Source organism: Tachypleus tridentatus, chromosome 12, assembly GCF_004210375.1.
Source record: "Tachypleus tridentatus isolate NWPU-2018 chromosome 12, ASM421037v1, whole genome shotgun sequence".
In the NCBI taxonomy this organism is placed as follows: Eukaryota; Metazoa; Arthropoda; class Merostomata; order Xiphosura; family Limulidae; genus Tachypleus; species Tachypleus tridentatus.
Genome location: NC_134836.1, coordinates 84321894 through 84336134, shown reverse-complemented (window position 1 = coordinate 84336134; position 14241 = coordinate 84321894). Strand labels below are relative to the sequence as shown.

General features: G+C 35.8%; 1 protein-coding gene across 1 annotated transcript; it reads right to left on the bottom strand.

Annotated features, from left to right (window-relative positions):
• Positions 1-406: 406 nt before the first annotated feature.
• Positions 407-2704, bottom strand: LOC143235684 (scoloptoxin SSD14-like). The gene is made up of 4 exons (XM_076473903.1): positions 2593-2704; positions 1851-2143; positions 1321-1442; positions 407-602 (listed from the first exon to the last, which is right to left on the bottom strand). The coding sequence occupies exons 1-4, from the start codon at positions 2702-2704 to the stop codon at positions 407-409; spliced, it is 723 nt and encodes a 240-aa protein (XP_076330018.1).
• Positions 2705-14241: the final 11537 nt, after the last annotated feature.

Genomic DNA, 14241 nt, shown 5'->3' with positions numbered 1-14241 from the left:
TCAGGGCCTTATCACTAGGGAGCATAAATACAAATTTTGTCAAGGTAGGGGTTATATTCGATAAAGACCGCTTCACTTTTCTGAAAAGGGTGGTTGACCTTTGGAATGTGTTGTTGTCATATATGCAGTTAATTTAAGCGACTTTAAAGGAGGGCTTGATAAATATATAAGTGTTAGGAGCTAGCTTTGAATGTTTTATTTTCATTTTAAAGTACAGTTTAGAAGATAGTACGGTCTAGAAGGACCAACAAGCCCCTTCTTGTCATTAAATTATACGTAAAATGTGTTACACATTTTGACTTGTATGGACTGTAAGGTGTTTCACACAGTCTTAATAAACAAATTAAACTCCACTAACTTACAAAAGTAGTTCCTGTAGTTATTTTGCTGCCTCCTGTACCTCCTATCACAAGTCTGATTTCTCCATCACTGTTACCACTATTGTTGGAGACATTGAAGAAAGTTCTCGTTTCTCTGGTGATATTTTGTTGTAGATCGATGTTGGAAACCCGTTAGTATCGGAGGTGTCAAGAGAGGTAAAAGTGTTCATTGCATTGTTGAATATAATACCGGTTGAAATAAAGACTTTTTTACTACCAAAGCTGTAAACGATACAATAAAAACTTAAGATCTATTTCTTTTAAACAACGAAATCAAAACTTAAAATCTGTTTGTAATAAACAATGAAATAAAACTTTGAATCTGTTCATTATAAACAACGAAATAAAACTTAAAACCTGTTTATTGTAAACAGTGAAATAAACACTTAAAATCTGTTTATTGATGCATTGGAAACTCCGGTTGTTTTTAAATTCACTTAATTAATACAGAAAAGACCAAATTTTGTGGAATGTTCCAAAAAACATTAAATTTCAAATTCCTTCTAATATATAAAGACGCTTAGTAATACTGCACTAACTCGCTAGCATTATCTTCACTTGACTTTGGGTCTAATCATTTACTAATAATTATGATTGCATACATCCAAATGTTGGTGGGAAAATGTTTCATCCTTTGCAGCATACTTGCCCTTGTTATAAAAGCTATTCAGACCTTATGTAAATGAAAATGTGCAAAGTTGCCGTTTTTATATTGAAAATAGGTTAATTTCTAAATTTCATTATCCGGAACAAGCAAAGTTTGAAGAGAATAATGTCCATTTTGTGTACTTTTGCAACACAAGCAATTAAGAAATAACACATACTATCCAGGAACAAAATTTGTGTTACATAGTGTAATTATTTCAAAGTTATAAAGAAAAGAAAAAAAGAGGCGTTTCTAACTGGGATTTAATAGAAGATGACACTGGTACAGCATTACCATTTAGTGCAACTATGGAAAGTTGAGACGTTTCCGTGTCCTACATGCGAAAGGTTTCCACCCCGTAATGAACCAGTTTGTGTGTTGGTCATTAATGTTCCGTCGTATTTCTTGGGCGAATTCTGTTGACGAGAATTTCTTGATGACATACAATAGTTTATACAAACTTATATAGAATCATGTGTGTGGATATACACATAAAATAAGATGGCTGAGCCAAACACATGTTAACTAATTATTGTACAGTGGTTAAGTGTAACACACCACTAAAGTATATCTTGTACTATAAATATTAATAGTAAATTCACATTTACAATAGTTCGTGTACCATTGTTAAGTTAAACTACACGCATCTGTAAGTTTCAGGTCTCGTTTGAAAACATTACAACACATCATTAAGTTCTGAGTGTAGTTTGAAAACACAAGAAATCATTGAGTTTCAGGTCTCGTTTGAAAACATTACACACATCATTGTGTTTCAGGTCTCGTTTGAAACATTACAACATATCTATAAGTGCTTTTTTTCATACGTTTTTTATTCGTTTATATTTAAAACTGTCATCGCCATCTTCCAGAGCTTCTAATTGTGATAGTTTTGAAAAAGCATGCTTAAAGGTCTCCACTAGTCTGTGGTAGTTTTTAGCATCCTGTGACGGATCTGGGAAACTCGTGTCGTTTAAGATGTTCAGCACGAAACCCAGTAAAGACCCGCTCCCTGGTGGAGGAACGCTGTACAAAGTTAGGTTGTTACGGAAGTGTACTCGAACTAATTCCTCCCAATGTGGTGTGTACTTTAAGAAATCTGTCATGGTAACAATACCCCCTGTAAAACATAGAAACCGTCCAATGGTTTAATACAAAAATTAATTATTGGCAGGAAATGAAGTTGTATAGTATATCATGTTAATTACATTTAGTGATGGGTTGTACAATGTGTCATATTACTAATGTATCGTGACGGGTTCTATAATATGTTAATTACGTATAGTGATGAGTTATAAAATGTGTCATATTACTAATGTATCGTGACGGGTTCTATAATATGTTAATTACGTATAGTGATGAGTTATAAAATGTGTCATATTACTAATGTATCGTGACGGGTTCTATAATATGTTAATTACGTATAGTGATGAGTTATAAAATGTGTCATATTACTAATGTATCGTGACGGGTTGCACGAGGTGAAAGTTATAGGTATTATAAGTGGTTTACAAATTCGAAACTCAACAGATTAAAAGTAGCTAAAATTGAATTATATAGAATACTTACCAAAACTTCGGATCTCTTCTGGAAGGGTTTCTTCTAGTTCCCCGAAGAAATTTGTAATAATACTGTTTTGAGAACGTGTGCGAAGAGTTTGGGCAAGGACTGGTCTGCGCATCCGTTCATTTTCTTTGTAAACGTCACCGGTATTGTTATTCAAAAAAAATTTGCTACAAAAATATTAAAGAACAGAAGAGCTAAAACTTGGGTAAAGTTAAAAACGGCTTGGTATGGCCGTTAAGGTGCTCGACTCGTAATCTGAAGGTCGCGGGTTCGAATCCTCGTCGCACCAAAAATGCTTGCCCTTTCAGCCGTGGGAGCGTTATAATGTGACGGCCAATCCCACTATGCGTTGGTAAAAGAGTAGTCCAATAGTTGGCGGTGGGAAGTGATAGTTAGCTACCTACCCTCTAGTCTTACGTTGCTAAGTTAGGGACGGCTTTCGCAGATAGCTCTCGTGTAGGTTTGCGCGACGGCCTGGCATGGCCTAGCGCGTTAAGGCGTGCGCTTTGTAATCTGAGGGTCGCGGGTTCGCGCCCGAGTCGCGCCAAACATGCTTACCCTCCCAGCGTGGGGGCGTTATAATGTGACAGTCAATCCCACTTTTCGTTAGTAAAAGAGTAGCCCAAGAGTTGGCGGTGAGTGGTGATGACTAGCTGCCTTTCCTCTAGTCTTACACTGCTAAATTAGGGACGGCTAGCACAGATAGCCCTCGTGAAGCTTTGTGCGAAATTCCAAAGAAACAAAAGGTTTGCGCGAAATTCAAAAATAAACAAACAAACTTGAAAACACGAGATTTTTTAACTAAAGCTTTCACAATTTTATTCATCTTACCTACTTTACTGTCTGTTTGCGGTTACACGCAGTGGGCTTTTGTGATCTACACTCTGAGGGTATCGAAATTCGAATTTTAGTGTTATAAGCCCCTGACAGTAATCGCTGAGCTGATATTGTTTTGTTTGAGCGAATGTGTTTCATTTTAAAGTTAAGCACAAAGCTACACAAGTGGATATCGGTACTTTGCTACCAGGGGTAACAAAACACGGTTTCTAGCGTTGTAAGTCAGCAGATATGCCGCTGTGACACTGAGGGACTTTGGAACCTGAAAATTGAAGAGAATTCTGTTCGCGTATATGAAACATTTTAATTTTTTCAGTGATGTTGAGAAAACCCACTTGTAGAGAAATATATATGTAAAAACGGCTCGTTTGGGTTGAGAAAATATTTTACGTAGAGGAGCGAACTCTACGTAAAATATTTTCTCAACCCAAACGAGCCGTTTTTACATATATATTTTAATTTTTTATATAAAATTGACACAAAACAGTTTTATATCTCTTTTATTTGTTTGTTTTTGAATTTCGCGCAAAGCTACACGAGGGCTATCTGCGCTAGCCGTCCCTAACTTAGCAATGTAAGACAAGAGGGAAGGCAGCTAGTGGGGCACACTTTCTTCAGACCAATGTCAGAGACTGGTAGATGGTTACAAGAAGCGTCTCACTGTAGTTATTTCAGCCAAAGGGGTTAACACTAGCTATTATGGGGTAGGGTGTCCCAACTTTTTCCTCAGTTAGAATTGTTTAGTTATATTCCTATGATCTCTCAGTATTGTTGAAATTGAGATTAAATATCTATATATCCAAAAATGTTACACAAATACACAGGCTTTCATGGGTGTCCTAAGTTTTCACATTACTGTATATATATATATGGTTACTGGTAATAATGGTGTGAGTTCTTATTCCGTCAGGGGCCCTATTTTAGGACTTTGCCTTAGGCACTAAAACGCCCAAACCCAGCCCTTACAATAACCATCCTGTGTACTACAAGAGTGATTGAACATTTTGTTTCAGTGATGCCAACATTAAAGTTTATATTTTATTTTTATTTTCACCGTTCCTATCGTAGACTAGGTTCATTCTGTATTACTTCTCTGTTCAAATCCAGAGCACGTGCGACCTGATGTTGCACTAAAAATCCACTCTCGCACATCTCTATGGCAAGTTGAAAAATTCTGTCCGGGATAGCTTTCCATATTCTTGCCATTCAACAACGTAACCAGGGAGTTCTCCAGGGACACCTATTGATAGACCGCCTGATAAAAAACAAAACATAATAACAACATAGATATTTACTGTTTGTTGATAAAAATAAAACATTCAGATATTAGTACAACAACAACACACATACTGACAATCGGTCTGATAAAACATCCGTATATTAGTACAACAACAATACAGATATTATATATATATATATATACAGTAATGTGAAAAAGTTAGGACACCCATGAAAGCCTGTGTATTTGTGTAACATTTTTGGATATATAGATATTTAATCTTAACTGTCTGATAAAAAAATCCAGATATTAGTACAACAACAATACAGATATTAACTGTCTGATAAAAAAATCCAGATATTAGTACTACAACTACAGCACAGATATTGACAATCTGTCTGATAAAAAACATTCAAATATTAGTACAACAACAGCATAGATATTAACAATCTGTGTGATAAAAAACATTCAAATATTAGTACAACAACAGCATAGATATTAACAATCTGTGTGATAAAAACATTCAGATATTGGTACAACAACGGCACAGATATTGACAATCTGTATGATAAAAACATCCAGATCTTATTACCACAACAACAACACAGGTATTAATAATCTGACTGATAAATACATTCAGATATTAGTTCAACAACAATTCAGATATTGACTAATAAAAAAAACATCCAGATATTAGTACTACAACAACAACACAGATATTGACAGGCTGTACAGTAAAGACATACAGATATTATTACTACAACAACAATACTGATATTGACAATCTGTCTGACAAAAACAATCAGATATTAGTTCAACAACAATACAGTTATTGACTGTCTGATAAAAAACATCCATATATTAGTACAAAGAAAGAGAAATATTGACAATCTGTCGGATAAAACATTGAGATATTAATACAAGAACAACACAGATATTAAGAGTCTGATAAAAACATCCAGATCTTAGTTCAACATCACAGATTTCGTTTGTTTTTCAATTTCGTACAAAGCTACTCGAGGGCTATCTGCACTAGCCGTCCCTAATTTAGCAGTTTAAGACTAGAGGGAAGACAGCTAGTTATCACCACCCACCGCCAACTCTTGGGCTACTCTTTTACCAACGAATAGTGGGATTGACCGTAGCATTATAACGCCCCCACGGCAGGCAGGGGGAACATGTTTGGTGCGACCGGGATTCGAACCCGCGACCCTCGCACAGATTTCGACACAAAGAAGCGTAGGTTAAATCCATCTATATTTGCTGTAGATTCTGTTGTAAGTAAGATATTATGTGTTATTAATGTAATAATTTAGATTAAATAAATAAGCATTTAATATATAATTATTCCACCATGCTGACACTATTAACTACATGCTTAAGCAATAATTTCACTTCAAACGATATAATTCAAAAGAAAATAAGAATAAGCTATTCATAAGGTCCATCAAGAAAACACTAACAACAAATCCAGGCTCTGTAACCTGGTTGAAGCTAAATTCTGTCTATGTAAGCACGATTTGTCACAGATGCACTGGAAATCGAAACTAAAACCTGACGTGTTCTACAGTTATTGTGTTTTAAATTGTGAATAATTCTGAGAAACGAAACGAACGGTCTTTGGACATAAAATCATTAGAAATGAATGCAATTTAAACGTTGTACGTGCTTACGTCTCGCTGTTAGAATGAAAATTTTTTGTGTGAAGAAATAAATGTATTATCCCACAAATAGTTGTTTTAAAACTTCATATAAGTTAGTTCTGCTTTTGACTATAAGATGGCGTCAACAGATCAATAATAGGTGTCTCAGAGTAAGTGTTACTGTGTCGACGATAAACATTTTCATATTCTCCAAGTTTGTAATTCATTTATTTAGAATTAAATAATTTTAATTCACCTTAAATCATTTTTATTGTGTGTATAAAAATACTGATGATACATACAGAAAACATTTGCTGGCATGATCGCATAACTTACCCTCTCTCGCTAATTTTTGATTTCCTTCAAACATATCTCCTGGGGCGTTTAGTAGTGTCATCTCGTGTGCTTCTAGAACTTTTACGAATTTCTCATCTCTGCATGTAGTTTTATAAGACAAGTTGTCAAATGGAAAATTCTAATAAAACAGCACCAAAGATTAATGTATAATTTATAAAATAAGTAGTTAATTTGACTACATTTTTCTCTACAGTTTTACTAAATTTTATGCTTTACATTGAAATGGAAATTCGAAAAGCGTAATTGCAGTAATTTGGAAGAGATTTTATATTGTCAGAGGGCAAATATCGATTTATAACTTGTAGTCAGTCATTTTCTTTTTTGTGTTAAAAATAACAAACATATATTTGACATTTTCGTAAACAAAAGGCTTACTGAAGGTTTAACAATTTATTTTGGGTTATTGATGATATAAAAATGTAAATATGTTTCATAATGGAAAAATTAACGTTTTATCATATCGTTACATTGCTAACCGAACCCGAAATGTCCAATAAATTTAAGTTATTTCTGCTTAAATATTATGTATTTATGTTTGAAATCATTATTTTCTATTAGTTATGTTTGAAGCCCCTCCTTTTCCCCCTTAATTATTACGAGTGCGTGAGTGCGTAATTATTAAATTTGGATTTAACAATACGCTTAAGAACTCCACAAATTTCAGTATTAGAATAGGCTTATAATACCCAACGTTACTATATTTCCATAACCTATGTAAACAAAATGAAAGATTATGACATAGCTGATTCTGAACAGATAAAAACTGAATTTATTTGTATAAATCTGACACTTCTTAAGCACAAGGTGTTGTAAATGTTTAACATTAAAACTTACGTGGTGTTCAAGTTCCGATATAAGGAAAAGTTTCGATTGCAAAGACTCTCGTCGTTTTTAATATTTCCACCGTGTTTATGACGCAAAAGTTGCTGAGTAGGAAGTTATTTTGTTTTAGGCTTAAAAACTCGGAGAGAATGAAAACAAGTGTCCTAAGCATTTAATATAAAAACGTTATTTTAATGAAACGTATCCACTATCTGTGTATTTGTTTTGTTTCTTTAAATTTTGGGCAAAGCTACAGGAGGGTTATCTGTGCCAGACGTTCCTAATTTAGCAGTGTAAGACAAGAGGTAAGGCAGCTAGTCATCACCACCCACCGCCAACTCTTGGGCTACTCTTTTACCAACGAATAGTGGGATTGACCATTTCATTATAACGTTCCCACGGCTGAAAGGGTGAGTATGTTTGGTGTGACGGGGATTAACACTAAAAGAAAGTGATGACATCATTAATTTTCTTCCAGATTAAAATTATGATATTAAAATTAGTTCAAATGAATATGTCAGATGTATGTAAATAGATGAAAACATAAATTACATCGATATAAGAAAATTGGTTTCTTAACCGTGATACACTGATAAGAAAAGTCATATGAGAAAAATCACAGATATCGAAATGCACATATCCAGCACGATTAATATTCAATACAAACTAGTAAGATATCATCCACTTACATTCCAATTGACGCACACTGACCAGCATCCGTAGATATGGCGGCATTAGTGTATGCTTCTGTTGCTGTGGCATCTTCAGGATGAGCACTGAACGACAGTCCGACTATTAGGCCGACCACAAGAGAGGCTAATAGCAGTGATACAACAACAGAAACCAGCACCTTAACCAACAGGTGTTTCCTGGAACAAAAGTAATAAATAAACAGTCCGATAATTAGGCTTACCACAAGAGAGTGTACAAATAGTGATATAATCACAGACAACATCACCTTAACCGACAGATCTTTACTAGACATGAATGAATAAAAGTAATAAATAAACAGTCCGATAATTAGGCTTACCACGAGAGAGTCTATAAACAGTGATGTAATTACAGAAAATAGCACATTAAACGACAGGTATTTCCTAGACGTGAAAAAGAGTAATAACTAAACAATCCAGGAATTCAAGCCACAAATTAGTGACATAATATTTCTTGGATAACAGTTTTTAACATTAAAAGAGTTGTTGTTGTTTTTAATTTTGTGCAAAGCTGCACGAGGACTATTTGCATTAGTCGTCCTTACTTTTACAATGTAAGACTAGATGGAAAGCAACTAGTCATCACCACCCACAGCCAACTCTTGGGCTACTATTTTCTCAAAGAATAGTGAGATTGACCATAACATTATAACGCCCCCTCGGCTGAAATGGGTGAGCATGTTTGGTGTGACGGGGATTAACACTAAAGGAAAGTGATGACATCATTAATTTTGTTCCAAACTTTACCTGAAGACTGGGATGACTCAGGGGCATTTATATAACACATGTTATAAAACATTCAGTGGTTCATGAAATATATTCTGAAAGTAAATAAAAGATAAGATACATTATTAGATTAGATAGTTAGAGATCGTTATTTTTACTAGTGTCCTCAGAAAACAGCAAACGAGGCCAGACAAGAAAGCAGAACTCGTCTTGTCAGAGCAAAATAGTCGAGGTGCTATAGGGATTTTTTTCAGTGTTAGAGCACGCCCTGTCAAAATAGTAGAACAGGTTTTAGGGTTTTCCGGTTTACAAGTTAATACCTAATTCTGGAGATTTGCCTTCAGGATATCTTATCCTAAAAACTTAATAAAGTTGATTATTAAAGAATTTAGAACAAGCAGAGCGTGCTCTGGGTGTCGAGCTATGATCAAGACGTGATTCTGCTGAATATACTTCACGTTCAACTGAAGTATTGTTAGAAACGTGACGGTCAATCCCGTTAATCTCTTCAAAGAGCCTGAAAAAGTCTTTGTGAGGGCAGTTGATACTTATTGAGTATCTTTTATTTTGTTGGAGATTTAAAATGAATTATGACTATACCTGAACCCCAAGGGGTCTCTGACCTGACCGTGTAGTCCATAAGGTGGAGTTCAGAATTAATAACGTAACTTTCATTACAGTTTACAGGTTTTAACAGTAAGGAAGACTAGTTTGTTTTTATTTTACAACAGGTACGACGTTTCGATCATTAGTGACACCACTTGTGAACTTGACAATAATCGAAACATCGCACCTGTTCTAATAACTACTTACTGACTGTAAAGTGTAATATAATAATGTTATTGGATGTTTACGGTAATTTTTTAAGTTACTATTTCAAGATTTGTTGCTTCACCAAAGGAATGTCACTTCTCGTTGTTGATTTGAGAAATCTGACCATGTTTAAAACTAGGTTGTGTTTAACTCAAATGGTGATAACTTGATGGCCTTTCTATCTCTTTTGCTTTCTTCCTCAAAGTTCGGGACGCTGTCAATAGACAGCTTTGAACTAGGCATACAATATACATAATATAATGATTTGGTGAACCTGAACAAGGAACAAACATAATGACTTGGTAAATCTGATCGAGGAATAGACATTTTGATTTGGCGTACCTGAATAAGGAATAGACATTTTAATTTTGCAAACTTGAATAAGGAATAGGCATAATGATTTGGTGAACCTGAACAAGGATTTTCATGGCTTAATTCTGTTATACATTCACCTTCGTCGAATAGTTTGACTGACGTCACTATAAGAACTGAATCGTAAAGGAATAATGTTGAAACTCGAGTTTACGGGCGATAAAGTATTTGGCGGTAAAGTGTTTCTGTCTCTCTTTTTTTCTTTTTGTTCTATATGCCTAACACGAAAGGACTTGTCTCGAGCTGACAGCTCCGATGATGGAACAAAGCCAAATCTCCTGTCACCAAGCCAGAGCCTTCTTTGTAGATGAAGGGAAGAAAACAGCCAAATTTAAGATGATGTCTAATTGTCCTAATATAGGTCATAGGTGGTGTCTATTTCATACACATGGTGTCAATAGGAAGGAGGTAACGAGACTAGTGTACCAGCTGTTAACAGGATGAAGTTAGCTTATTTCTTTCCACCCAGCTTCTTAATATCTTCTCCTCCCCAAAGTTGTCAAACCACCTTATTAATATTTATTATCTAAATTCACTGTACATCAGATAACTTATTCCTCTTTTGCGTAGGAAGTGTTTCTTATTATTGTTATGCGACAGTGGCATTTTGTTTAAGTCATCGCCTGTTATTTTATACGTTAATATCGCATTACCACATAAGAACGTGAAAAAGTTACTCAGAGTACTGACATGGGACGAAAACCTTTATTATAAGTTAAATGACAGGGATATGAATTCTTCATATTTCATCTGGCTTATTTTATAGAAATAATTTGTAAGTGGAAAATGAGAAAAATAAATAAAGATATATGTATATATTTCAAAGATGGGAATATTGTGGTGAAAAACAACCCACGATCTAAATGTTGAGGTCTTAAGATGCCACACTTGAATGTAAATGGTTTGGTGTTAAGGTGACACTCCTGAGTATCAGTGGTTTGGTATTAAGGTGACACTCCTGAGTGTCAATGGTTGAGTGTTAAGGTGACATTCCTGAGTGTCAGTGGTTTGGTATTAAGGTGACATTTCTGGGATTAAAGGATTTGGTGTTAAGGTGAAATTTTCTGAGAGTAAACGGTTCGGTGTTACGGTAACACTCCTGAGTGTCAAAGTTTTGCTGTCAAAATGACACTCCTGAGTGTCAATGTTTCAGAATTAAGGTGACACTTCTGAGTGTCAATGGTTGGTGCTAAGGTGGCACTCATAAGTGTTAATGGTTGGATGGTAACGTGACACTCCTGAGTGTCAATGACTGGTGTTAACGTGACACTCATTAGTATCAATGGTTTGGTGTTAAAGTATCACTCATAAGTGTAAATGGTTGGTGTTAAAGTGACACTCATTAGTGTCAATGGTTGATGTTAAGGCAACATCATATTTCATATGATGTTCATTTCATATATTTTGTCTACTTGTTTCTACTTAAGTACAAAGCTAAACAATGATTATCTGTACTCTGCCAAACATAGGTATCGAAACCCCTTTTCTTGCGTTATAAGTCCTCCCCCATAACACTGTGCCAGTAGGAAGCATTTTAATATAATCATAAAACTGTTCCTTTCAGTGAACAAACAATTAAGCAGACAAACTTGGGTTTCGTAGCTGAAAGACTAGCAGTAATAATTAGTACTTTTCTCATAGTGGGTATAACAGACTGTCATGTCATTTTTTTAAGTGTATTGAGCATGTGATACTCAAAATTGTCCCTAAACTGGGTAACTGGTTAGGTGGATGAATAAGTGAACAGGGAATGTTTAGGATGGCTGTTTATCGGGTTTGAATAAATTAAGTCGATATTATATTTGCTAGTGTGATAGCGCCACCAATCTGCATTATATTTTATTTTTAAAAATTATATGGAGACAAGTTTTCGACTTAGCTAGCTATAGATGTATAACGTCATTGTAACTGAGTACTTTGACGATTTGAGTTTAAATTGGAAAAACTAAACTGTGTGATTAACAAACAATACGTAGTCACATAAATAATACAAACAGTATTTTAACAAAACTACGACGTAAAGTAATCAATTAAAAACAAGCCTCACCTTACACAGAGACACTGATTTTTATGAAGTTTCTGGGGGACTAAAGTATACGTCACTACTGTCATTTTGACGACTTTGAAATTTTCACAATTGAAATGAAACACAAAATTACTTACTCTCAGACTATTGTATAAGAACACACAAAAGCGTGTGAATCAGATCCCTTCGTTCACTATGTACCTACTGTTTCCCAGCTACTGTGAGCACAGAGTATGTCTATAGGCCAGTGGTTCTTAACCTTGTTGGAGGTACTGAACCCCGGAAGTTTCATATTTGCATTCACTGAACCCTTCGTAATTGGAAAAATAAAATATGATTTTTTTTAAAAATAAAAAATGAGTAGATATTTTATTACTGCACAAAATGAACCATGCATCAGTTGCACACAATATCACTGTGTTCAAAGAACAAAACCAACAAAACATGAATTTCACACAAAAACAAAACTCAATGAATATTTACTGCAAATCAATGTGACTTTTGCTGTTGCCTTTCACAGACAAGTTCAGAAATGCGCGGCTGCACCTTGGCAAGTGCCACTCTCATATCATTTTCGCAAGAAGTCTGTTCTTTTTCTTCGTTTTTATGACTACCATCCTCGAAAAGGATTGCTCGCAAAGATACGTTGTAACAAACGGTATGAGTATCTCAAGGGCTTTCTTAGCAATAAGAGGGTACGCTACGATTTGTTGACATCAAAACGTTGAGAGCGTTGTTGTTCTGAAAGGTTGCTGTTGAACCTGGCTCTGCTGAAGTTCAGTGATTTCGTCGAGGTATTCATCATTGACATCTGCTGTTGCAACACTAAACGTGAACGGCTGTCTCACCCAAGCTGGATATGACTCTCTGGTGGGGAAGTATCCGTCGAGAGACTTTGCGAGCTCATCTAAGTGCATGGCAATTGCTTGCTTCAGTTCCCCTGGTACAGAAATGTCTCCGATTTCAGACACATCTTCGATCTTACTTACACAGTCGACCTGCATGGGAAAGTTTGCGAAGTTATCATTCTCTGTTCGTCGTTTCCATAACGGTAGCTTTTTAGAAAAGCCTTCAGGTTTTCTTCTGCTTAGATGACGTTGACTCCACCGCCCTGCATCTGTTGATTGAGATGATTGAGAGCATTGAAGATATCGGCCATGTACGCCAAAATGAGAATTAACTAAGATTTTTCGAAGCAATCTACATGACAATGTTTGTGCTCTCGCAAAAACAGGGCTAATTCCAAACGCATGGCAAAAATACTATTTGGTACCTTTCCCCGGGATAACCACCGAACGTTAGAATGGTACAGAAGTACCTCGAATTCAGAGCCCATTTCATTACACAGCTCTTTGAAGATGCGGTGCATCAGGGCACCATTTCGCACAAAGTTCACACATTCCACTACTATTTTGCGTTACAATGATGTATAGTGCATCGGCTTTCACCAGCGCACCAAAACCAGAGTTTCGTCCCAGCATGACTGGAGCTTTGTCCGAACAAACTGCAGAAATCATATCCCACGAAAGATCGTTGTCTCTGAAGAAGTCATTCACAAGTTTCTTCACGTCGGCTGCCTTAGTTGTTGTTGTAAGAGGCTTACAAAATAAAAAAATCTTCTTTTATTTCGTCGTTCTTCACATAGCGCACGAATACAACAAACTGGCTTAGATTGAAAACGTCGGTGGTCTCGTCGAGTTGAAGGCTGAATTTTGCCGGGCTTGAAATCAGATCTGCAACGACTTGAGCCAAGATGTTATCTATTCTGCTGCTGATGGTGTCATTTGAAAGAGGAATTTGGGATAACTTATTTTCAGCAGCTTTTCCCAGCATGATATTTGCCATCTTCAACGCAGCTGGTTTTACGAGGGCTTCACCAATAGTGTATGGTTTGCCCTGCTTTGCGATCAAGTACGTAACTTCGTACGATGCTGTGAGGATCGGGTTGTCGATGGGTACAAAGCCAAAAACAGACAAAGTATCCTTTTCATCGAACCTGGTCCTCTTTACCTTGAATTCAGCAAGCGTTGTGTTCTTGTATTTCCCATCTCCTTGCAACTTTAGGGAGTGTTCTCTTTGTTTTGCCGGTGCTAGACTAGAATTGCTCAACTTGGCATTGCAAATCAT